The sequence below is a fragment of the Haliaeetus albicilla genome, chromosome 9 (genome assembly GCF_947461875.1).
Source record: "Haliaeetus albicilla chromosome 9, bHalAlb1.1, whole genome shotgun sequence".
Lineage (NCBI taxonomy): Eukaryota > Metazoa > Chordata > Aves > Accipitriformes > Accipitridae > Haliaeetus > Haliaeetus albicilla.
Window position 1 is genome coordinate 16,224,979 of NC_091491.1, and position 25,318 is coordinate 16,250,296.

At 39.5% G+C, this 25,318-nt stretch overlaps 1 protein-coding gene across 4 annotated transcripts in view; it reads right to left on the reverse strand.

The window, feature by feature from the left end:
* Nucleotides 1-25,318, reverse strand: part of ARMC8 (armadillo repeat containing 8) — an 88,652-nt gene that overhangs the window by 42,502 nt on the left and 20,832 nt on the right. For all 4 annotated transcript variants that reach the window (XM_069791834.1, XM_069791832.1, XM_069791833.1 and 1 more), the window contains 2 exons: nt 11,561-11,703; nt 11,363-11,460 (listed from right to left, as the gene is read on the reverse strand). In XM_069791834.1, coding sequence (XP_069647935.1) covers nt 11,363-11,460; nt 11,561-11,703 — 241 coding nt within the window. The remainder of the gene's footprint in view (nt 1-11,362; nt 11,461-11,560; nt 11,704-25,318) is intronic.

The window sequence follows — 25,318 nt, forward strand, 5'->3', positions numbered from 1 at the left end:
GATAGCACAGTTAGTTTTAGAGCCCTCCAAAATGCTAGTGTTTTTCCGACAGTGGGAGACGTTCTGTGATCGGGAACAAGCAACACCACGACAACAAACAGATCCCTTATGGGGAGTAACCACACAGATGCTGATGGGTACTGGACCCTTCGCATCAGGGAACGCTCAGTTACAATGTATCACTGAGGTTCATCATCTATCACAGATCTTGGCATATCAAGCTTTTCTTACCATACCAGACAATATGCGAAGCCATACTTTTACTCAGGTGAAACAGGGGCATAAAGAACCTTTCGCACAGTTTATTAATAGACTGCATAGGACAATCTATGACCACCCTGACATGAACGAGGGCATGAAAGAAAACATGATCAAAATGCTCGCTTTTGAAAATGCTACTGAAAAGACACGCAAAGCATTGTGTAATTTGCCAACAAATGCAGCTGTCATTGATATGATAGAATACATGGATCGAGCAGTGGACTCACAGAAAACAGTCTACATTGTCGCAGCTCCACAAGGAGCTACAAAGAAGCACAAGGCCAGTAAGACACCCTTGGTCAAGTGTTTTAACTGTGGCAAATGTGGACACATTAGAAGCAAATGTACAGCTTCTGCTAAGAAAGATGACAATACCACCAAGAATACAGGAAGAAGGGAAACTTTACACCGACCGCAAAGGCCCCTCGCGCGACGACACAAACGCAAGGAGCTTGGGCTGCCAGCCCTCAGGCAGCCTCACGACCACCAGATCTGCCACTGCAGGGAGCTCCGGAGTGGATGTGGAAACCGCAGTACACATTCAACATAAAGGGACCATTGGGGCTCAGGCTTAGTGCATTTGTGATGGGACGATCTTCAACAGCTCTAAAAGGAATTTTGGTAGTCCCAGGGCTTATTGGTGCAGATTTTTGTGGGACTGTGAAAATTATGATTCATGTTTTAATCCCTCCTGTTTCTATTCCTAAAGGTACCAGAATAGCACAATTAGTTCCATTCAGGTCGTGAGTTCCGAACCCAGGTGAAGTACAACGTGGAGATGGTGGATTCGGCTCCACAGGGAAACCACAGGTATACCTTGCCATGGACACAACAAAAGGTAAACCAGAAAAGGTAGTGCAATTGGAAGGGCCTGACGGAGTTATCGTCAAGAAACTGATGACAATTGATACAGGAGCTGATGTTACGATTATTTCACGACGCATTTGGCCTGCATCATGGCCATTGATCAATCCAAATTTTGGCATTGCAGGGATAGGGGGCACACAAGCCACCTTAGTAAGTCAGCTACCGATTACATTTGTGTTCCCCGCCGGTGAACACGTTATGACGCGTCCGTATGTCATGACTACCCCAACTGAATTGTTTGGCCTCATAGGCCGTGATTTATTGAGCCAAATGAAGGCAATGTTAGTGACCCATCCTTTTTAGGAGCAGTCACTGAGGGGCAGCCAATCCTGAAAATTAGCTGGAAAACAGATGAGCCTGTTTGGATTGATCAGTAGCCGCTAAATTCTGAAAAGCTGCTAAAAATACAAAAGTTAGTTAAGGACCAATTGAGAGTGACGCATGTTGTTCCTTCTACTAGTCCATGGAATACACCAATATTTACCATTCCAAAAAAAAAAAAAAACCCCAAAAAAACCCTGGGAAATGGAGACTGTTACATGATCTCAGAGCTGTGAATACAGTGATGCACAGTATGGGATCCCTGCAGCCAGGTTTGCCATTTCCAGTTATGCTTCCAGAAGAATGGGATTTGTTAATTATAGATCTAAAGGATTGGTTTTTTCACCATTCCCTTGCACCCAGATGATGCTGAACGGTTCGCCTTTTCGGTACCATCGATTAACAAGACAGAGCCCTATAAGAGATACCATTGGGTCGTGTTACCGCAATGAATGCGCAATTCCCCCACGATGTGTCAGGTGTATGTGGCCTGGGCATTAGAGCCTGTAAGAAAACAGTTTCCTCAGTTACATTTTAATAGCAGGAAGGAACTTGCCACAGGATGAAATTTTAAGTCAATTGCAGGACATCTTAAGCCATCGCGGAGTAATAATTGCTCCTGAAAAAGTGCAAAAGACAGCACCTTGGAAGTATTTGGGGTGGCACATAGATGCTAGCAATGTTAAACCTCAGAAGGTTCAAATAACATCAGAAATTTTAACGGTGCATGATGTCCAGAAGCTTGTGGGAGATATCCAGTGGGTGCGGAATCTTTGCGGTATCACTAATGACGATATGGCCCCTCTGGTAGAACTCTTGGGTTCGAGCACACGTGCAGATGAGAAACGGGAAATTGCATCTAGCTTTGCATCCAGATGCAATGAGGATTTACTGATCATGTTGATGCTCATTAGTACAGGGGACTCTCAGAGGCAACACCCTTACGCGGTAATTTGTCAGTGGGACACAAAGCACTCAGATCCCTTGAGAATTCTGGAATGGGTCTTCTTGGACATACGGCCAGACAAATCTATTGTAACCCGATTGGAATTATTTGCACAACTGATCATTAGGGGAAGAACAAGGATTGTAGAGATTGCAGGAACGGAACCAGAAATGTTGCTGATACCTCTGGTAAAATGGTATTTGGAATGGGGAATTCGGCATTCTGTAGCGTTACAAGTGGCATTAGCGGGGCTTGGAGGTACAGTAAGTAATTAATATCCAAAGCATAAGTTGTGGTCACTATTGGAACAGTAAACCTTTGAGCAAAAACCATGGAGGTCGGAAACACCTGTACACAGGGTAACAGTGTTTACTGATGCTGGGAAAAAGACAGGTACGGCCGCCTGTACGTGGAAAGATGCTAATGATCAGTGGTGTGAGCATGTTGAAAAAGGAGAGCCTGGGGATTCCTTACAGATGCTAGAATTAAAAGCCGTGATTTGGGCACGGCAGCATTGGGCTAAGGAGCCGCTGAATATCGTATCTGATTCTCTTTATGTAGTTGGGGTGGTACAAAGGATGGAAAGAGCAATGGTAAAGGAGGTCACAAACAAAAGATTGGGCATGTTGTTTTTGTCATTACTACGCTGCTTGAACTCTCGGAGTGTAGAGTATTTTATAACACATATAAGAAGTCATCAAAAGCTACCAGGTCTGTCAGAGGGAAATGACAGAGCTGACCAATTGGTTGCATCATGGGAGCCTCCTCCAGGGAATTGTTTTCAACAAGCACGGCAATCACATGCGTTCTTGCACCAACCCGCTAGGATGTTAGCAAAGCAATTTGACTTACCACTCACTGATGCCCAAGGTATCGTTAAAGCATGCCCCGATTGTCAAAAGGAAGGGCTGGGCTTGGGCTGTGGGGTTAACCCATGAGGTCTCTTGCCATTACAGTTGTGGCAAATGGATGTCACCCATGTCACGTGGTTTGGTGCAAAGCATTATGTGCATGTGTGTATTGATACCTATCCTGCTGCCATGTGGGCCACGGTACAAACTGGAGAAAAGGCCTTACATATTGAATGACATCTTCACGCTTCTTTTGCAGTGCTGGGTGTGCCTAAAGAAATTAAGACGGACAATGGCCCAGCCCACGGTTCTACACGATTTGCTCGATTTTGTAATTTGTAGGGAATTCACCATGGTACGGGCATTCCACATCTTCCCACAGGACAAGATATTGTCAAATGGGCCAACCAAACCCTAAAGAGCATGCTGCAAAAACAAAAAGGGGGAACCCAGGGCTTACTCCCAGAGGAACGATTGGCCAAAGCCTTATTTGTGCTAAATTATCTTAGATTGCCAGGTGATCACAAAGACCCACCAATGGTAGTGCATCATGCTCTTTTACAGGCGAAAAGGATGCAACAAGGTACAGGAATCATGGTGATGTATAAGGACCCAGAATCCAGGAAATGGTGCGGACCAGCAGAAGTAAAACTTACTGGGAGAGGGTATATATGTCTGCTTACAGACCGAGGCCTTCGCTGGATCCCGGCTAAGTGGGTCAAGCCATGGCTTCGCACTGATGTTGGACCTGGAATCGTCCCAGCGGCAACTGGCACGGCACCGGCAGATGCTGGAGCCACTGATCCGACAGATTCTGACTAATAGAGTATTACACTTTAGAGGACTAGTGGACATTGAGTCCTTCAGAGAGGTTTTTAGAACAGCGTGCCTTATTGTATATAGAACTTGCTTTAGATAAAAAGCGTGTTAAGCATAATTTGATTAAACATAGTGTGATTACGGGAAGACAGTGTGGGGTAAACGTAAAAGTTAGTTAAAGGCAAAATTAGGGGTAAGGTCTATTCCCATCAATAACCTGGGAACGAGGTTGATTGTGTTTCCACAGATACAGGCCCATGACGGACTCCTGTTGAATTTGTATGACCATCATCATCTGGAGCATCATAGATGGTGTAGCAATATGAATACCACCTCAGTCAAAAACTAATGTATAGCTCACCTTGGTTAACATAACAGGTCAAGATTCTCTGTGCACCGCAACCGCATCATAAAGCCCACGAACCAATAGACAAGATGGCTATGACTCGTGCAGCGTGCCTGGCCAGCGAGCGCATGCGTCATAGATTGCAACCGAGGCAGACTTTTGGCACCTGCTGGCCACGTGTGCCAAAACCCGTTCCTCTGCAAATGTATAGATACCGGGATTTTCCGAAGAGCATCGGGCTGGTGTACGGTGAGGCCATCGTTGCCCCTGTGGGGATGCCCACGGAAAGCTGGCACCTACCGACTGCTGGGCTGAGTTCGCGGAGCAAGATGACACAAGAATGTATGGATGGTTCATCTTCCTCATAGTCCTCATGGTTCAGGTCATTAGGGGTAATGGGTTGGCTCAAAGAATTATGGGCATTGTTGTAGTTATTGTGATTTCAGCTATTGTAATAATTTTACCGTGTTCAGCTTGTTAAGGAAAAATGGCATCCCAAGTTATTAAGCAAGCCTGGATTGCTCAAAAACAAAAAGGGGGATTTGTTGAGGATTTCTTGGCTGGGCAAAGGCATGTGAGCAATCCAGCCGTTAGGTGGGAACGAAGCATAAGTTTACAAAGTGCTGAAGCGGACAAGGACGCTGTGTCCTTGTACGCTGGGAAAAAGGAAGATAAGAAGAGCCTGACAAACAACTCCTGGATGCCGAAGAATGAGATAAGTAACTGCTGGACGCCTCGTGAAGAAGCTTGCACAGCCAATAGAGAATAAGATAGTGTCGCGTGAAACGGGGTATTGTACCAATTAGAGCATTGTATAAGGCGCGTGGACAAGTCAGTCTTGTATAAACGTCAAGACGTCTGAACAGTAAACGAGCAAGATGTTAACTCATATTGAGTGTGATTCTTGACTATGGCCGTTCTTCCCGACAAGAATTTATAGATGTCAGTATACATTCAGGTTCTTAGGGAAAAAAAGAAAGCCATAACAGTAGCAACTAATTTATCTGCTAAATCATAGGTGACTAGCTTGCAACCAGATTTGACCCTTGCATCAATGGTGTAATTCTTATGGACTGCTCTGTGCAGCTGTCTTGTCTACAGAGACATATTGGCAGGTACAGATCTGCATTTTTGTCAGGCAATGAATACAATTCACTCACATGATCTGTCACCTTTATCACATGACCAATGCATGTCTGGATACTGAATAATGCTGCCAACTCTGAAGTGGTCCAATAAAAGGCTATAGGACTTGCACTCCTTCCCTCAAGCTGGTGGAAAGGTTTTGTTTTATTTTTAAACTTGAACTGGTGGAATTGCTTATGAAAACCAGATTTCAGTGAAAAATACACAATAATAACATTTAGATTATTCTTCATTAACTAAGAAAGCACTTGAAATCTACAAAAAGTGCCATAAGGCAAGCTTTGTATCAGGAGCTACTGGAAATCAACCTGAAGCTAGAGAAGTGACGATTTTTGATGCTATCTTTCACAGATTTTACAAAAACATATCTTCCCATGTCCCTGTAGTTATCTCCCAAACTATTAATAAAAATATATTGCTTTCATCTTTGAATAAAATAATTTCTCAGTTAAACTCTTTTATTCAACACAGATGAATGCATAACATCTCTCTACCTGTATCTGACACCAGGGAAGGAACTGACAACCTTTTATTTCACATCCTGGCCAGTGACATTGCCGTGCAATGATTCAGTTTCACCTAGAACTTCAACCATGTTGCTCACATGAGTATTTTTGGCTGCAGTTTGATAGATTAGAGAGCTTTGGTAAAGATGTAAGTGGACAGAAATCAACCCTCTAACTGTTTAGAAGCTCTGCTCTAGAGTTATAGAAATGGAAATAGAATGGCACACAGTGATTTGCATAAGATAACATTTTACTGACCAGTGTGGCATCATAGCCCAATGGTAAATTCCTGAGTAGGAAGGTGTTCACATTGGATGATCAAAAGCAATTTAATTTAGCATTTATAAGTCTGGGCTGTTCTGATACCAAACATTCTGACAGGGCATTTCTGGTGTCACCATGACCCCAGTGATGATGCTGTATAGATGATATAAGGGTTAATGAATCCTTGCAATCAACAGAGTAAGGGTTCCCTGAAATTCTACCAATACATAAAGAACTGTATTATTAGATATTCTGGATTAGAAAAGGATACATTTGAGAAGCAATTCTTTGGAGATATCTTTTATATACTTTCTCATTTTGTTCCATCAAATCAGAAATGTTGTGGGTATGAAAAGGTTAAAACTCTTGGAAAGTTGCAGGAGTGCTTCCTTAATGCTTATGAGAAAATTATGTTAATTTTGCCCCTTGATTCTGCTAAAATATATCCAAATTCTATAATAATTTTGGCATGTTTATCAGAAAAAGAATCTAGAAAGAGTAAAAAGATGTGTGGACATTACTGACTTCCAACTAAATGCAAATAATAATTATGTGTCAATATGAGGCTACATAATTCCATTTTTTTTCATATTAATATGCAATTAACAAAGGATCTTTCTAGCAAACCTAGTAAGCAACACTGAGTCTACATTGATAATTTGCAGTTAAAACAATGAGATTCACAAATCCGTTAAAATGTTGTCTGTTAACAAAGACTAGTTCCAGGCAACTTATGACAAATATCTATACGTCACATGTACTATAACAAAACTACTGCCCATCCAAACAGAGTTACAGAATTCAGAAAGAGAGAATTAAGAGAGTTGCATTTACCTGCTTGGATCCTAATATCTACCAACTTTCTTCATATTCCTTTTTAACATTAAAACAAAATTTGAAAGATCTATTCTTAAAGCATTTCTTTGTAACAGAGGATTATTATTCTTTTTACCAAGTCAGAGAACTGAAATTCTTATATGCATCCAAATAACTTAAATTCAAGCTCTCTAAGCTAGAATTCATAATTTTACCATTTTCATTTTTAGGAAACAGGCCAGATTAGAGAACATTTAGCCTTACTGCATGGGCTCAGCCATCACAAACAGGAGGAATGAAAGGAGTAAGCCATTAGAAGATTACCTAGATTCTTCCTTTAGTAGCTGCGTATCACTGAGCCATGGTAGAAGATGCGTACACTATGCAGTGTGGTTTCATTGCTCATTGAATACCTTGTTAATCAGAGTTAATATCCTGCTCTGTCCTGCTAGCCTTGTCCTCTGAATTATTCCTCCTCCCCTTCATCAAGCCTGGTCAATCACCAGATGACATTAAGTTTTCCATCGCGAACCTGAACAGTAAGGAGGAATGCCTTTTACTTAAAATTACTAGCTCATCTAAGTTGGAAAAAAGCAAAGATTTCTGAAACTTCATTCCTCATTGTCTCAACAGCAGGGAGAAAGAAACTCATCCTGCTGCAGTGCCTTCATTCTCTAAGCTTCCTGTAAGGACAGACTCATTCAAAGCAGAGAACATACCTGCTACCTGCCTCTTCCTTCAAGGCCAGCATAGTTGCCACAGATCGAAATCTCTCACTAAAATTTTGTCTGGGTCCCACTGAGGAAGGAAAATGGGATCACAACTGAGAACATCTGTAAAGAAACATGCAGAATGCCTTCATGGGCTGGAAAGGTTTTCTGCCACTGAATCAATTATTCTTGTTTTAGATAGATCAGCAAGAGCTGAAGCGACAGGCTATCAGTCAAACTGGGTTTGACTTAATGCTTGAATCTACTCAGCAAACCAAAACACACCTAGCTACATAGAGCTGGCTAGTTCAGATGTATAAAACACCTCCACACAGAATCTTAGAATTTACAAAAAAAAAAAAAGTCTGGACATATATCTGCATCTCAACAGATCTCTCACCCTGGGACTCCATGTCGTTCCTCATTTTCATTTGCAGGATGGTCACTAAATCAGTCTCAGCACCAAAGCCTGCACCCTTGCAGGTCTGGATACAGCTTACTGTTCTGCAGTTCTGTAAGATCTCAGTATCAGACAATAAAAGTCCAGCCTTTTTGAAAGCTCAGTGTTCATTCAGCTCAACCCACATATGGATGGGTCTTCACATTTTCTCAGTACAGGTCCTACGTTCCTACAGGAAAAAGCCCAAATGTTTCCACCTCTGAAGAACTATTTGTCTTTGGAACTGAACCTAATTGGTCAAAACTGCCAGCAGTTTATCCTTCAAGTTCCTGTCTATAAGGAAAAGTTCAAGAGGAAAGATGTAGTTTCTGACGCCTAGCATTTCTGCTGGGAGAAACATTCAGGTTACTGGGGATGATGTGGTTTTGTTTTTTTAAATGAGATTTTATGTTTATTCTCTCTCAAACCCATTAGAAATAGAAAGTATTTTAAGCAGCTCTCTTTAAAGCACTTGTGTATCCTGGATCGTAACTGAGAGGTCCTCTGAAACCTCTAGAATGACTGTAATGACCTTGGAGACATTGAGCTAAGTCCTAATATCTTGTATTGGAAATAGTCCTGGCCAAGTTTTGAGAGACAGCATCCTCCATGCAGTCAAGCCACAAAGAAATTCTGGGAAAAGTTGCTATCTTAGATACAACTCAGAAACCAATTCTTCAGAAGCCTCTCCAGAACGGCTGGACAAGAATGAAAAGCCATTGACAAACTCATTCTCTTACCTTTCAAAATAGGACCCGATAGAGGCAGAACTCAGGAGGCTACTGAATAAGCCCTTTCATTCATTCAAGATCTGAAGCTATCTGGAAATGGTGACAGTCTCCCCGGAGCTGTTGCGATCAGAAAGAAAGAGGGAGCTGGGTGGCTAAACGAGAACTTTAAGTTCTTCCTGTTATGTGGAGTGTCTGCCATAAAGTGTTGATAAGGCCCATAATTACTTCTTTAATCAAAGACAACTTCTCAATTGCTGCCTTGTGAAACACAGCTTGCAGCAGTGGGGGTTGTGGCTATACCTTCCAAGAGGTAGGAAAAATGTCTCCTTTTCAAAGGACCTGCATTCGTTACTTTTCAATGTATGGGTTTGCGTATTCCCACAAGAGAAGCAAAAAAGAAGCTGATTTGCAGAAATAGGACCTTAAGCACAATCATAAAATACTTAACTTTCAAGTGTCCAACTGGAATGGGAGATTGGAAAATGGGTACAAGGGCAGCCTCACCAGATGATCATTTCCTGTAGCTATGGTTAATTAAGGGACATCACATTTACCTGAGTAAGGAACCGTGTAGCAAAGTTCTGATGTCACTGTTGTGCAGCAGACAAAACAAAGGATGAAACAGAAAATCCAGTATCTTAGGCATATTGTTCCCACAAGGTTAGTGGTAATTTATATGCTGATACTGGTTCTTTCACATTTCTGTACATACTCTTCCACTTCCTCTCCCTTCAAAATATCAAATCTCTCCTCCAAACAGGGAGCAACTAATAGTCTCCATTAAGCACTGATCCCCAGGAATAGGTATGGATTGTTAATGGAGACAATCATCTTAAGCCCTGACTTTGGATGCTGAGAGCAGGGAGCAGATGCCCCTGCAATTATGAACTCTTACAGGCTGACTTGGGGGAATCTGGGAGCATGAAGTGAAGTCAAAGGAAGTAACAGACACAAAGAGGAAACTCTCAGATCACTCAGGAGAGGTGCCTTCAGTGGTCACACATACAATCTGCATTGTTTCCTTGCTGAACAATCAAAAAACAACTGGAAAAAAGGCAGTGAACAGTGGAGGACAAAGCTGGCTGATTATCTACACGTACTAAATACAAGGGTAAGCTGTGAAGAGCTGCAGGAAGACTTCATGACATGGACTAACTAGCAGATGAAATTCAGAATAGGTGTATGGTAGAATTGAGACCATGGAAAACAAGTTTACATACCTATTTCTGGCATGAAAATGTAAGAAATCATCAGAAAAGGAATAGAGAACAAAACAGACATCATTACAGCACTGCATAACAACTAGACAAAAATCACCAAGAAAATCTGTTGAGGACTATTAACACAGAAATTGTCTCTAATAATGACATAGACACCCAAACTGTAGAGAAAGTATGACATCAGAGGCCAGCTGTGCCCTTCTCTATAAGCATCAAGTCTTCCTCAGCAAGCGACAGTCATCCCTTTGATTGGTGGGACCAGAGCGGTTAGTACTGTGGGTTCCCAACTACCCTCAGAATTTGGACATGCTTGGTGACCTCCAGACAGCAGTCTGGTGCAATATTACCCTTCTCCTAGCAGAAAGAGATTGCTGGTACAGTAGTCTTCATGCCACAGCTTGCCTCATCCCTTACACTGGGACAAAGGAGCAGGGAAGAGTGCAAACCCTTCTGTCCCCTCTTTCCACGTAAGAGACAGTGACTGAGTTTGGGCAAGGCCTTTTGTGTCTAAACTGCCAAGAGACAGCACTACCTTCAGACAGGGCTCCACATCAATTGCTTTGCCCAGTCACCTTAACAAGGTCAGCACTGATAGCCTTACTGCTCGCATGCTCCAAGCGGAACTCAAGATTATAGCAATGGTGGAGGACATTTTCTATCCTCCTATCAGTTAAATGTAAATCACATGTATATTAACTAAAAGCAGAGAAGTTCTGGAGGTGAATCTCTTCCACATGAAGTGCTAAAACTAAGCAAACACCCTCACATCTGGAGTGGGAGGACAGCATTGGATAATACTTTAAGTTTCAGAAACTAACTTTTCCCATATAGTGGTGATAATGGTATCTGTAAACACCATTTAGAGACAGTTTTTACTCCTTAAGATTGCACACAAGCCTGAAAATTTTCGGTTTTTTCTTTATCAGTGTGCTATCTTGTTGACCATTTCATATCAAATATTGCTATAAATGTTAGGTGAGCCAGATGCCTTAGACGTAGGTGAGAAATGCTAACATTATTGGTCAAACAAGTCTTCATTACTACTGCAGACAATGAGACCTTTCACTCCCACCAACTCTATAGGTTTTAAAAGGACATAATAATTTGCTTACAACTTACTGTATATAGTAGATCCTCTGGAGTTACAGGACTGATGAAAATGGTACGGAGACACCGCAGGCAAGCTTCAATAAACTTCAAATCTGGCGACAGTAATCCTATAAATATAGACAAAAACTACTATTCAGTTTCATTATCTTTGCTTATTTGAGTACTTTAGGAACATTTACTAACATAGATCCATTAAGGGAAAAGTACCTTGCAATAAGGCTGGGATAATATGGCAGTCTAGTAGGGATTTGACATTATTCTCTGTACCCATTGCAAGGCTTCCGAGGACCACTGCGCATTCTGTTCTCAGTTCTGCGCTGGAGGTTTCTTGCTGAAGTAAATACAGCAACCTGGAAATAGAATTATTTTTAGAGGAAAATTCAGACAGAAGAGAACTTCTAAGCATAGTAAAAACCCCATCTGAATCCTGCTATGTAAAGAAGATGAAGTCCTTAATAGAAAGATGAAGAATGAACAAAAGAGTAAGATGAACACTTTATTCATAAGAACCTTTATACACTGTGTGTTCCTACATAGGTTTTACTTGCTGTTATGGTAGAAAGATACCACACTGTATTTTCTAAAAATGTAGTGTCACAGTACTGATATCCGGGATAAGGTCTTTCAGGATACCAGGAAGATCCCAAATTTCAATTAAAGGAAACGAGTCTGTAGTTTGACATTAATGGGAAAGAGAACCTCACGGATCTCCCCTAACACCTAGGGACATGGTTACCACTACCATGATGGTTGTTATCTTTGGCAGTGATTTCTTCTGGGTCACCGTTGCAAAATAACTCCATCATCGAGCACAACCATGGGGGCTGAGAGTAATCTGAGTTTTGAACACTGAGAAATGATCATTTATGAACATAAAGAAGTCCAGAAAAGTTTTATGTGCACAAAGGCAGCTGAATTGTAGCTAAACAGGATCACTTCAAGCCTAAAACACATCTTGCCAAAGACATACCTTGGACCTCTATCAATTTGGATTCTTTATACAGTATCAAGATACCTAGGAGCCCCTTTGAACATATTTTAGATTATGTCAGTAGCACTTGAATCATAGCAGAGGTCACCGAACACTTTCAGTCTACATTTGAGTCATACAAAGAGCCCAGATAGCAACCAGATTCCTACCTCGCATCAGCACAGAAGATAATCACTTTAAGATTCATGTGGTGTGTAAGCTTAAGATGAAAACCGCTTAGCTAAGGGCTCCCACATTACATACAAGTCTGAGCAAAACTGTAACAGGTAGGATGACTTGGACACTGAGATACAATTCCCTCTGTACATGCAACATACACAGTCACTTTTCTAGATTCACGAAGATAGAAATATTCTCAATTTAGTAACACATTACTCTGTCTAGTTTGAAAAGGTCTCTCCTAAGGCCAAGCAATATACTGAAGCCTTCTCTAGGAGCAAAAAGGAGCCAAAAGCCAGCATCCACCCCACTGCAGAAGGGGACAGAAGTAGTTACTCAGCTAAACAGACCCCTGAACAAAATGCCCCAAAACCTGACTTGTTAAATCAAAGGCAAAGGGAAAAATAACCAGAAACACAGTAACTAAACGCAATTTAGGTACATGGGACTGGAAAAGGCCACCAAGGGAAGTGCAAGCAGCCCCACAACAACAGTAACACAGAAGAGTACCTTTAACACACACTCTAAATGTTTCCCACTTACATAAGGCAGAAATTGCTTCTTAGAATCCCCTACATTTGAAACGTAAAGTAAAAGGCCAACAGATGTAACTACAGCATGTCACTGGAAGAAAGCTATGAGATCAAAGGTCTCTTCTTCCTGAACACAAAGAAAACAGTTGAAATGTGGCACAGAATTAACATGTGAGATGCAAGCAACCCCAAAAGCACAGATATCTTTTCTCCTTTCAACTTCCTGCTGATTCAAAGGATCAGACTGGCATAAATTCAGAATGGCATAGACCTCCAGAATCATTGCCATTTTCTTTAATCCACTCCATTCACAAACTTATCAGACAAAGGCATCCAGGTTCTTTGTCCCTGCTTATCTGTTTTATCTGAAAGGCCATTTATTCCTGATGTTCAGAAACCTCCTCTAATTTCTTGTCTAAATCTATTCCTGACTAATTTACATCAATTTGGTACTGCATATATATTACCCTTTAATTTATATAATTCTTCTCATTTCTTACAGTGACCAGCTAACGGTCCTGAGGCACTTTGGCCCAGACTGCCCACATGGCTCAGCAGAGCTGATCTGCTCTTTGTTCTACATTTTACTGTAGGGTCCTTTAATATTCATAGAGCAAGGTATGCAAAATAGGCTCAGATTATCAGTTGTTCCACAAAAGCATATCTCACACATCATCTGTGCAAACTCAAAATTAACCATACCTATATTATTGGCTCCTGGAAAAGGAACAAAAATTATACTTAAGGCAATTAAATTACATGTTTCTAAAGCTACAAATTCTGGTACTGTATTCCTTGAAGTATCAGCTGCACTATGTCCAAGGTAAAGATTAGTGCTGTTTCTGAAAGACTACAAAAGCAGCAAAATACATAATCAGTGTTATGTAAAATCATCACAAAGGAAAAAAAGCATTCCACTTCCAGTGCGAATGGGACAGAATAACCTTGCATTACTATTACTTCTTTATAGACAGCTGCTTTTTGTTCTCTGCCTTCTAGATCACATAAGGATAGACAGGAAGCAGAAGCTTCTTTGGTAATGTACAAACACACTGAGTGATCCTGGCTAAAATTCAGCCTTGAAAAGATGTTTTTTCTGCACACTGAGCTACTATGTGGAAAGTGCAATCTCATCTACTGTTCTAACTTTGATTGACATTTGCTAACTGCCAAGAAAAATCCCTTACTGAAGAAAATAATTTGACAGGAATTACTATAAGCAGATCAGAAGATGAATCAATTATTGCAGTACCCTGTACAGCTGTTTTATTTTAACACCAAAGACTTGACTTTTCTCGACTCTTCTAACTTACACACATACATTTCGTAAGCTAATGCTGCACCACAGTTTTCAATATGTTCTATTTGTAACTCCACTGCTAGAAGGAGTTATGTATCTTCTATAATCAGTATCACTATTTTACAGCAAAATTTCAACTTTTTTCCCCCCTGGTATTTAAAAAAGAAAGCTGAAAGATTTGACTTTAAAGAGTTGGCAATTTAGAAAACATGCTGACAACCACCCAGACCAGTCAAGAACATAAATCAGCAATGACATACATACAATCTTTCATCTCTGCACAAGGAGTAAAGAATAAAAAGTTTTAAGTCTGTTACCAAAACGATTTAGCTTCGGGTATAAATAGTTTATTAAAAGTTACTTTTTACAATTATTTTAAATGATACAGTATATGATATAGTAATTTTAGAAAGACTTAAGGCACTTGATTCCTACTGTTTTCACTATGCTTTCTCAGTCTGCTCCTTCTAATGTGTAAGTGTTAGAACGCTGCACCCATACCTACACTGCAGTAAGCAGATCTATTTATGATGCAGGAACATGAAACTGACTCATGTAGTTTAATTTAGCATGTACAGAACAAACATGCCATCAAGCAACATAAAACAACTTCCAAAGTGGTAATAAAAGGCTCCATTTTCCCTAAATCCTCAACCATACCCCAAGATAAGTGTTTTGGCAGCATGCTTTAAGTTTGGTTGGTTTTTATGGACAGAGCTGGGAAATACGTTCCAGAGTGCTGGGGCAAAGACAACTGGCCATTAGCATCTGTCCCCTTCCTGTGAGAAAGGTCTCACTTACACACTATTACTGATCACTACTAACTTGGAGATATGCTAAGCTTCATTTCAGAATTATCTGAAGGAGTACCGTTACAGAAAAAAGATTATCTAATCCAACAATAGGTAAAGATCCCCAAGACCCCCGCCCCCCAACCAAGAAATCCCCTCAGAACAAGAATCAAGACTAAACCAATCCTTTCACTGGTTGTTTTTTGAGAAACTTAGCAAGCCATTCAACAAGCCTTTCAGACACAGGGTTGTCTGGGGAATACTAGGAGACAACTCTGATGTAATTGTTGGATCTAATTACTAATTAAAAAATGCCAGTAACAGTCACTTTTTTTTTTTAAATAGCTTTCAATAACCTAGATTTCAATTTAGACATGCAAGAGTATTTCCTTCCATTTTCAGTATGAAGTCCTGAAAACCTGCTCTGAGATGCATCTTCCCTGTACAGATCACACCAATAGCCTTCCCTGATTATTAAGGACTTCAATAAATAACCTGTTCCTTGTATCCAGAAATGTTCAGTCATAGAATCAATTAGGTTGGAAAAGACCTTTAAGATCATCAAGTCCAACCATTAACCTAGCACTGCCAAGTCCACCACTAAGCTATGTCCCTAAGCACCACATCTACACATCTTTTAAATACTTCCAGGGATGCTGACTCCACCACTTCCCTGGGCAGCCTGTTCCCGTGCTTGACAACCCTTTCGGTGACAAAATTTTTCCTAATATCCAATCTAAACCTCCCCTGCCCCAACTGGAGGCCATTTCCTCTTGCCCTATTGTTTCTTACCTGGGAGAAAAGACTAACACCCACCTCACTACAACCCCCCTTCAGGTAGTTGTAGAGAGCGATAAGGTCTCACCTCAGCCTCCTTTTCTCCAGGCTAAACAACCCCAGCTCCCTCAGCCACTCCTCATAAGACTTGTGCTCTAGACCCTTCACCAGCTTCATTGCCCTTTGGGCACACTCCAGCACCTCAGTGTCACGTCCTAAAACACGTTTGTATTTTTTTAAAAGGGATTTTTACAAAATCCAAAAGCACCCTAAATTCTGAATGTTATTCTTTTCCAAACAAAATAATTGCTATTTTCTTTCCCTTAACACTCCGCACCTGGAACAGATGTTACAGCTACTTTAATGTTAAAGAGTGAAAATGAAACATGCTGACTATAATCTAGTCTTTCTATGTGTTTAAAATAGAAATCCTTAACTAAGCTTTATAATTAGTGAAGATGAAAATTTAAGTTCAGATTTTACATATAATAAATTTTTGAAATATTAATAATATCCTTTTCCAGATCTTTAAAATATGCCTGTGTTTCAGATTAGCTTTTCTACAGAGCTAGACATCCATGTTAAAACATTTTCTGTTTCTTTCTTTAAAAGAGAGAACTGACACCAAGTAACACTGAAAATTAAGTAGTTAAATGACAAACTATAAAATTACAAAAAGTTTCAAGTGAGGAGAACCCATATAATTGATAAAGATGAAACTGTGCATTAATAAACTACTGTTAAACTTTAAGGACAAAGACCACATCTTTCTGTTGTCACAAGAAACACAGAGATAGCACACTAATCTACATCCTGGACTGGTCTGTTGTTTCCAGGGTCTAGCATAGACAAATTCAGCAAAAAAGTTTATAATACATTCCTCCCATGTATTAATATTAAAAAGATAAAAAGGTAGAAAATTGGCATGTACATGCAGGGGACAAAAGGGAAGGTCGTAATTTGGATTTTGGAAATGTAAAAAATACTAGTAAGGTACTTGTTCATAGTCCACATTTTTTTAAGAACACGATGTCCCTGCTTAACCTGGATCCCTTATCTCCAGCCTTATCCCTTATCAGCCAGGCATTCAACTTCTACCAAACCTGCAGAAATACTGGAATAAGGCTCTGCTAGAACCACCATAACTTTAGTAGAGACTGAGAGCTTCAGGACAAACCAAAAGCACAGAACAGATATTCTAAAACAGCAAAAAGGTGCTAATGTTCTTGTTGACTCACTCTTCAGCCTGTGATCCTGCAGTGGAACTCATTACAATGAGACAGGAAATTAAATAAAGCTAATGGAAAGATCTTGCAACATCTTCGTGAACATTAATCCAAGGTTTGATGCTAAGTAGTTTAAAATGCAATATTTAAGACTTTTTCAAGCTTCTAGAAGGCTTCCCTAAGATATTTTCCTCTAATGTTCATATAGAATAAAATTTCTTCCATTTGTCCATGCATTTCTAAGAGCAATTAACTGATTAAAAGCCTCAGATGTCAGTAATGGTATCCAGGCAATCATATCTAAATGAGGTAGGGCAGTAGACCCAGAGAAATACGTCGATGAACTCCATGAACAACTATGCCTAGAAACAAAAAATAAGGTCAGCTGGAGGCATGATGTATTCTGAACAACTGATAGGGATTCATCTAGGAAAACCATGCAATATTCTAATAGAAAACTTTCCTTGAAAGTAGCTGCTGAACAAATGGTAACTACAGTGGTTTAGCAAGAAAGATAAACAGTTTAGATTTTCCTTTCTTTTGAAGATTATTGAGATGGGTGTGGTGCATCGGAGATGTGCACTGTAAAACAGACTTGCATGATTTAGACCTCATCAATCCAGTCTGAACACAGACCTCACAGTTTGCTAAAAATAACAGAAATTTACTCATTGACATTCCATCCCACTTAGAAGTTGTTGCAAAAATGTCGGAAGTTCTTAAAATACCTGGAGAGGATATTAAACTCAGCCGTTAGTAAAAGAACCTTTTCAGCACTTCATCAAGCCCCATAAGCAGGCACGTGGAAAAAGACTTCAGGGTAAAAGTTCAAGTTATAGTACCATGAATATTAAGATACCTTTTATCAAAGTATATGAATAAATAAGAGCTTTAATTCAATCATGATTATCTGAATATTTACTATTAGTCCCCTTGCAAAACAGATGAATGCACTATTTGCTGGAATGATCATGATTCCTTATTCTACCTTGGAAGACGCTTGTCTTCTAGTTCTCTGCAAGAAGGCCTGAAAACTCTACCACGGAAACATATGCGATGAATATACAGACGAAGGTACTACTGAGGCATACTATTTACTGTTCGCTTACAGAATATTGAATAAAAAGTTAATGCATGCGTAGAGGTTGACCTCTGAACACATGGAAAGTGCCAGTGAACACCAATCCCAAACTGTGAACTGAATTAAAGTATGAGATCAAACAGGATAGGACAACATACAAATTTTAAAAAAACCGCTCCTTTTAATGCATTTTAAGCATTACTTTTCGAACAGCATAGCAGGAAGCAATCACTGGCCACGGAATTTTCCAAAGCGAAAATTAAGTATCATTTTGAAAGTACACAGGATAATTTCTGTAAAATATCTGAAATGAAAAATTAAATAGTTGTGGATTCTTACACACAAGGACTCAAAAATATGAGCAATATTTATGACTATTAATGAGAGAAATGTATCCTAAACTGAGATGTCATAGTCTCACTTCTGGAAGCAACAAGTTAATTCAGAATCTCCAAAAGCTGGATCCAAGGGGCATGGGCTAACTCTACTATCAAGCTAAAAACCAAAAAAACCCTACAAAGATAAGATACTGCTTCTGAAAAATTTCATACAAAGCAAATAGTACCTGTCAGTTTTTTTAAAAAAGCCAAGTCGAGAAATATGATGGAAGGACTCAGCTTTGAACTATACTATTAAAAGTGTTCCAACTACTTAAATATCTGTAAAGGAGATAACACAAACAGTCCACTAACATGTGGATTACAGAGAAAAACACCCTTCTAATTCTACAGTATTACAGTGCTGCAAGCAGTAGGGAAGTAAGCTGAAAAGAAAGCTTTTCCTTTAGGAACGAAACAAAAAGTCTCAGCTTACAGCTCTAGTAATTTATTCTCATGCTTAGACATCTTCACTTACATTAATATTCTATGATTTGCTCTATATACATCACTTAACTTGCATTCAATCTGATTTTTGTTCACTTAACTAAATCCAATGTTGGAGCATTATAATATCTACCGAGCTGTAAGAGGTCTAAATTAAAAAAAAAACAAAAAAAACAAAAAAACAAACTCCCCCCCCCCCAAAAAAAACTTGTTGTTTTTGTTTGGTTTTGTTAACCAAAAAAACCCCACATTTTTCATGTAAGAGTAAATAAGGACTACGATCAAGTTTTTCCTCACCTTTCTCTTTAATAATCAGTTTCATTTGAAAATAACTCTTGCTACTCTACATTGAGCCAGTGCAGTCTGATCCACCTTTTTATAACATGAATACTTTCATTCAGCATATAACACTCTGCTAACCCTCTTCCTAGTTCTTAACCCAAGGTGCTACCAGCTCTCTAAAGTTGTTCATGAGCACACTTTTAGAGTAACTTGAAGGATACTGAAGTTGCTACAGTATGGCCTCTCCTTTTTGTTACTAGATTAAAAAAAAAATTAAAAATTCACATCCAAGTGCATTACCACTGTCAAATCTGCAGTCTGTACGAGCTAAATTTATTCTGTTTTTCCCCCCCTAAGACCACTCCACAAGCCATTTAGCAAAAAATAAACACATTCTTTCTTTGCAGCCATTTATACTAGAATAAGTGAGATCAACACACAACCCCTGAAGCCCGACAGAGGTAAATTTACACTAACAACACTCACAGCTTTTTAACTTACACAGTGAATTACACTGACTCCATTTAGCATTAAAGTGTGACACAGGCTCAAATATTTTATAGGACTAAGTCAGTTGCCTTCATCAAGTAAGACTATTTTTGAGATGACATACGCCTTTTGTTTTACAAGAAATGTATTAATAGGCATTATATAAAGCAACATCTTCATCCAGTCTTGTTTCAACCATCTTACCACTTTGCTCAAGACTGATCTCTTATGAATAAGTTCATCGTTGAACTGTTCATTCCATTTATCTTTATAAACCACCAACATGCAAACTTTACTCCAAGTCTTCCAGAAATTCCTGTGTGGAAATATTTTTTCCATGTTAAAACATCAGTGACTCAGACAGCCTATGACCACCATCTGAAAAACTACTGTTCCTTTAGACAAACCAATTTTAAAAGGTTTTTGTCTAAGGATGTTAAGCAACCTTAAAACAAAAATTAAGCTATGTTTTGACTTCCCATTCACCTGCATTTTGAAATTCTCCACTGTATACAAAATGGCTACACTATATTCCCACTCCATTTGATATCACCACCCAACATTCAGTATCTGCATATGAAAGAGGTTGTCAAGAATACATTTTTGAATACCTTTTTTACAGATTTGACTCTCACAGCTCCTTAGGAACAGATACCATGAGGTATCATAAAGCTACCTTTTACGTGATGTTTTTAAACTTGAAACTTAAAATTCTAAAAAAATACACAATTTGAAAGGTGTCATTAGAAGTACAGCTTATATTAACAACTTCCTTTTTGCTAACAGAAAAGGCACTTCAGAGATAGAGGGCTGTGCTGCTTTTAAACAAAAACAGCTCTAATACAATTCTGCTGACTGCAAATATTTGCCTTGACTCACATGTACTTCGTAGCTGGGTTAGAAGTATACCTTGTTCCAGTTATACATAACCCTCATGGTGAGGGTTATTCCCCATAGAGACATGTAATTATGTAAACAGGCCCTGACTCCTGACCTGCTTTGAAGAAAAAAGCAAGGACAAACACAGGAGGCCTATTAGGGCCTCTGCTCTCCAGCTCTTGCACCACTCTAGAGCAAAGGAAGCCTTTAAAAATACCAGCATCACAGATGAAGCTCCTTTACCTAAGTGTGCAAACCACTAGGGCTGGGCACAGATCCCTACCCTATGGAATACATGGCACAGAAAATCCCAATGCAAAGTGCAGCCAAGAACAGAACAGGGCATCAGGAAACAACTCTGCCTTGCCCTCATAAGGATGTCTGAGAAGTTTGGACAAAACACCTCATAATGTGCATGACAGACCTAGTAATGCTATGCCCAAATGTATTGAGCGAACTCTTGAAAGAAAGCTGGTAACATGACAGAGATCATGAATGTTTCAAAAGATGTGCATAATTGATAACTTGTACACTTCTTATTAACACCACCAACAGTGGTCATGCAGTCCAAGTTACCTTACAACTTCTGCAGTCAGCAGGTCAATTAGGTGGGAACTGAGGATCACAGAACCAGAGCTGTAAGGAATCTTGACAGATCCTCTAGTCACTGACCTTGCTCCAAGGCAGAATCATCAACCATTAGATCATTTGAAGTTACTGCCTTGCCTGTTTTTCAATACTTCCATTGGTGGAGATTCATCACATTGTCACCAACAGCAGCCTTTCAGCACTGCAAGGTGCACATGTACATACATTTCTCTACTACTACGGGGCAGTCTTGCTCGCTCCTATGTCTGTGCTCCTCTGTCCATTTTTTTTAACTCAACAGAAAAATACTTGCTTTTTTGTGAAAGGCAGTTTTCTGTAATTATTGAACTGAAGCCGTTTTCTGTGCAGTCACACAAACATCAACACAAGAAGTGGTAGGAGGATATGATCAGAAGCATAGAGGGGTAGTTTTGTGAGATAACCCTCTGTCAGAAGAAGAGACCTGTTAAATCAGCTTGGCTTTTCACCTGCACCTTTACATACACTGCCTGGGTCAGAGACACAAAAGGCATTTTCATTAGTGTAACAAAGTCTTGATCCCAAGGCAACAAAAGAGGAGATGCAAGCCACAAAAGCTGCGCTTCTACCAACAAAAGTTTTCAGACAAAGGAAGGCAAGAAAGGAGTTGCTACTGAGCACTAAGGGATTAGGGACAAGATTACTCCAGAAATACTAATTTCAGATAAGATGCCAAGCAAAAATAAAGAAAAAAGCTCAAAAGACAGGCGTGAAGCTTGAATGCCCATTTGAACCTAAGTCATCACCTCATGAGATTATGTTTAAAATGGAAGGTAATATTAGGACAACAAGGTGCTAGCATGTTGCATATTCAGCAACCCTTCTCTAAGAAATAAACACACACCTGCAAAAAAAACCAGCTCCATCTCATGTTTGTGCTGTGTTTCCACACAGTTTCCCACTGAAACAGACCAAGTTGAAAAGGTACCATCACTGGAAGGCAAACTGGAGATCGGAACTTGAGTAGATCCTAGTATTCTCTAACTTTGGACATGATCTTGCCAAAAACTACTTTATAAAAGATGTAACAAGCTAAGAAGATCATAATTGTATTTTGTGCATCACTAAGCACACCAGGTCTCTCTTCTGGAGAAGAGATACACAACACACTTTCTTCTGCAGTTAACTGACATCTTGTGCCAAAACAATTCATATAATGATTACCGATAGACCTATGGCTTTATTATATATTTTAATATATTTATTTTATTTCTAGTTTTAAAATGTTTTTGTTCCCCAGAATATCAACTGACCAAGGGAAACTTAACAGACTACTAGTCTTCTGTAAAATGCAATTTTGCTATCCTAAAAAAAGACTTCAATCCCTTTATTGGTAAGTATTTAAAGTCTAGGAAAAAAAGGTAGAACACCCAAATCTGATACTCAAAATTGGCATAGGTTTTTTGGAGCTTAAATTATTTATGCCTTTTTTTGTTGTTCCTCCCAGCTTGGTTTCTGAACACTGTTCATTCCTGTTAGAAACAAAGATCCTATCACATATTAAGACAGGTTATCTGGCATATCAAAGTCCAGTTCATCACCCAAAACACAAAAAATAATCATATTGCCAGCCTCATATCTGTCACCTCACTATCATTTCTAGAGTTGCTCTCTAGGCCTCAAACTAGAAATCTTTCTTCACATGTCTGCAGGAGCAACTGCAGGCATGCTTCATCCCCTCACGCTTAAGAATGGTTCGGGTTTTATTCTCTCTTTAACAAATGGTGTTGCACGGACAAAGTGAACAGGGAAGAGTTGCCATCTCCTTTCCATAAAAGGGGTAGATCCTCCATGATGAGGTTTCTTCTCCCTCTTCCATGTCATGGAAGTAACTGGCTGCTCCCTTTTCCTCATAGGAAAGCATGTGTGGTGAATCTAGGAATCCCCCAAAGGTGCAGTTCTTCATATTTTTATTACTGTATTGAATCCTGGGTTTGTATGATTCATCAGAACTGGTAACCCTACAATATTCTTCATCCTTTATCAAGAAAACCAATCCCCAGCTATTAAGGGTTTTTTACCTTTTTTAAATTATTTGTTTAACAAAGAAACTGAGAAAATAAACCATCAGATATAAAAATAGTCAACAGCAGACATCATTTACCATCAGTCACTCAGATAATAGAGAAAAAAACACACAGAGGTTAAATATTTCTCATATGAGTTTCCACCATTCATTGGCCCTTTCCACATCACAATACCAGAACTCTTCCAACAAGAAAACTATTTTTTGGTGGCTACCTTAAGATTAGAAACTAGAAAACATTCAAAAAATTACCTGCTGTCATTGCTAAACCTTATCACGTCTGTCTAGTTAACCCAGCATTAGACTGTAGTGAAAACTGATGGCTAAGTTTGTTCTCTGAAATTATTCAACAGCTTTACTGCCCCAGGTACAAAGAAGAAAATGTCAGATCTATGCAAGTTAACTCCTAATCCATTACTGTGCTGTTCCTTCTTTGCCAAAATTCAGTATCAGGTCCATGGATCAGTGCATACCTCCAAAGGTGGTTTAGAGAACCTCTGCATAAAACCATTCCAGGATAGCACTGGGTTCAATACTGCTATATCTAATCCCAATGAGCCAGTAATTAGATTTGCATGACCATGTGAACAAGCACAACATATATTTGCACAAATACATCTGTCATGCATAATTTCAGCATATAAAATTATAAATTAAGGAATTAAGGCTTTCATTGAAACTATACCCTCACTCATAAGGCAGTGCTTCCTTCTGCCAGCTAACGATGGATTTAGAGCTGAATACTCAGGCAAGTGCTAATACATCCTGTCTGTACAGGAGATGGTTCTGTCAAGCAGATACTTGCATTCCTACAGTTGAAGGATGGGCTAGTCCTTTAGGAGCAGTATCATAAAGGACACTAATTAAAAGAACTTCTAGAGTGAGTGCCTGAAATCATGGATAACCCTGAGGGAAAACTAAAGACAGTTCTTCATTAAATCAGATTACAGAATCACAGAATAGATGATGTTGGAACAGACCTCTGGAGGTCATCTAGTCCATCCCACTGCTCAAAGCAGGATCAGCTAGAGTTGGTTGCTCAATATTCTAGCTATGAGGCCAAGCTTTCCAGGACACAAACTAACAGACATATTTTCTTGGTGTTAAACTAAAGTCGTACTGGCTATATGCACAAGCCTCTTTATTCCTAAATGCCCAAACATAGGGAGTTTGTTGCTTATCTTCTACTTAAACAATAAATTATTTGTTTAACTAAGAACATTATCTGATATTTATCCAAGTAACTCCAAGGAAAGCTGTAAGCAACAGGGTGTTTTTCCACCCTGCAGTCCTGCAACTGCACTCACAACAGTCAGCATGCCAGTATGAAAGTATTTGATACGTAAGGGTGCTCTTCTGCTAAGCTCCACGCAGGATCAAGTATCAACATCATGGGTCATCTAGGAATTTGTAATATCATACCTTTAAACAAGAATTGATCAGGATACTTGTGAGCTATGCAAAACCATCCTACCTAAATTTTCTTTCTAAATCTCAAAACAAAAGGAAAACACACTCAAACATTTCCAACACTATCACAAATATGTGAATTCCTCTATTTACTTATCAGTACATCAGTTTTAATTTGTCCAGTATTTGCCAGACAATACTGCCTGCAAAAGTCCTCTTTATGGATACTTTTCTTGTGTTTAATATAGCCCATAGCATGTATAAAATCCTTTTCCTTAGCTGCCAGGCTTTGGAATGTAACAGAACCTTCCAGTTAAGAGAGATGTCTTCTCATCTTATTAGTAGGTTACACAGTTATCAAAGCAGAAGTCTTACTTTTTGGCAAACTCTGAAAGAACACCACCTGAAGGAATTTCACTTTGTTTAACAATAAATTGAAACATAAAATTTCATGGGTGTCCATGCTGATGTGTTCACAGCCCTAGAAACAAGTTGAAACCCCAATAAATCCTTACTAGTTTTCACCTCCACAGACAAGCTAATGGTATGCTTCACAGAACTCAAATTTCA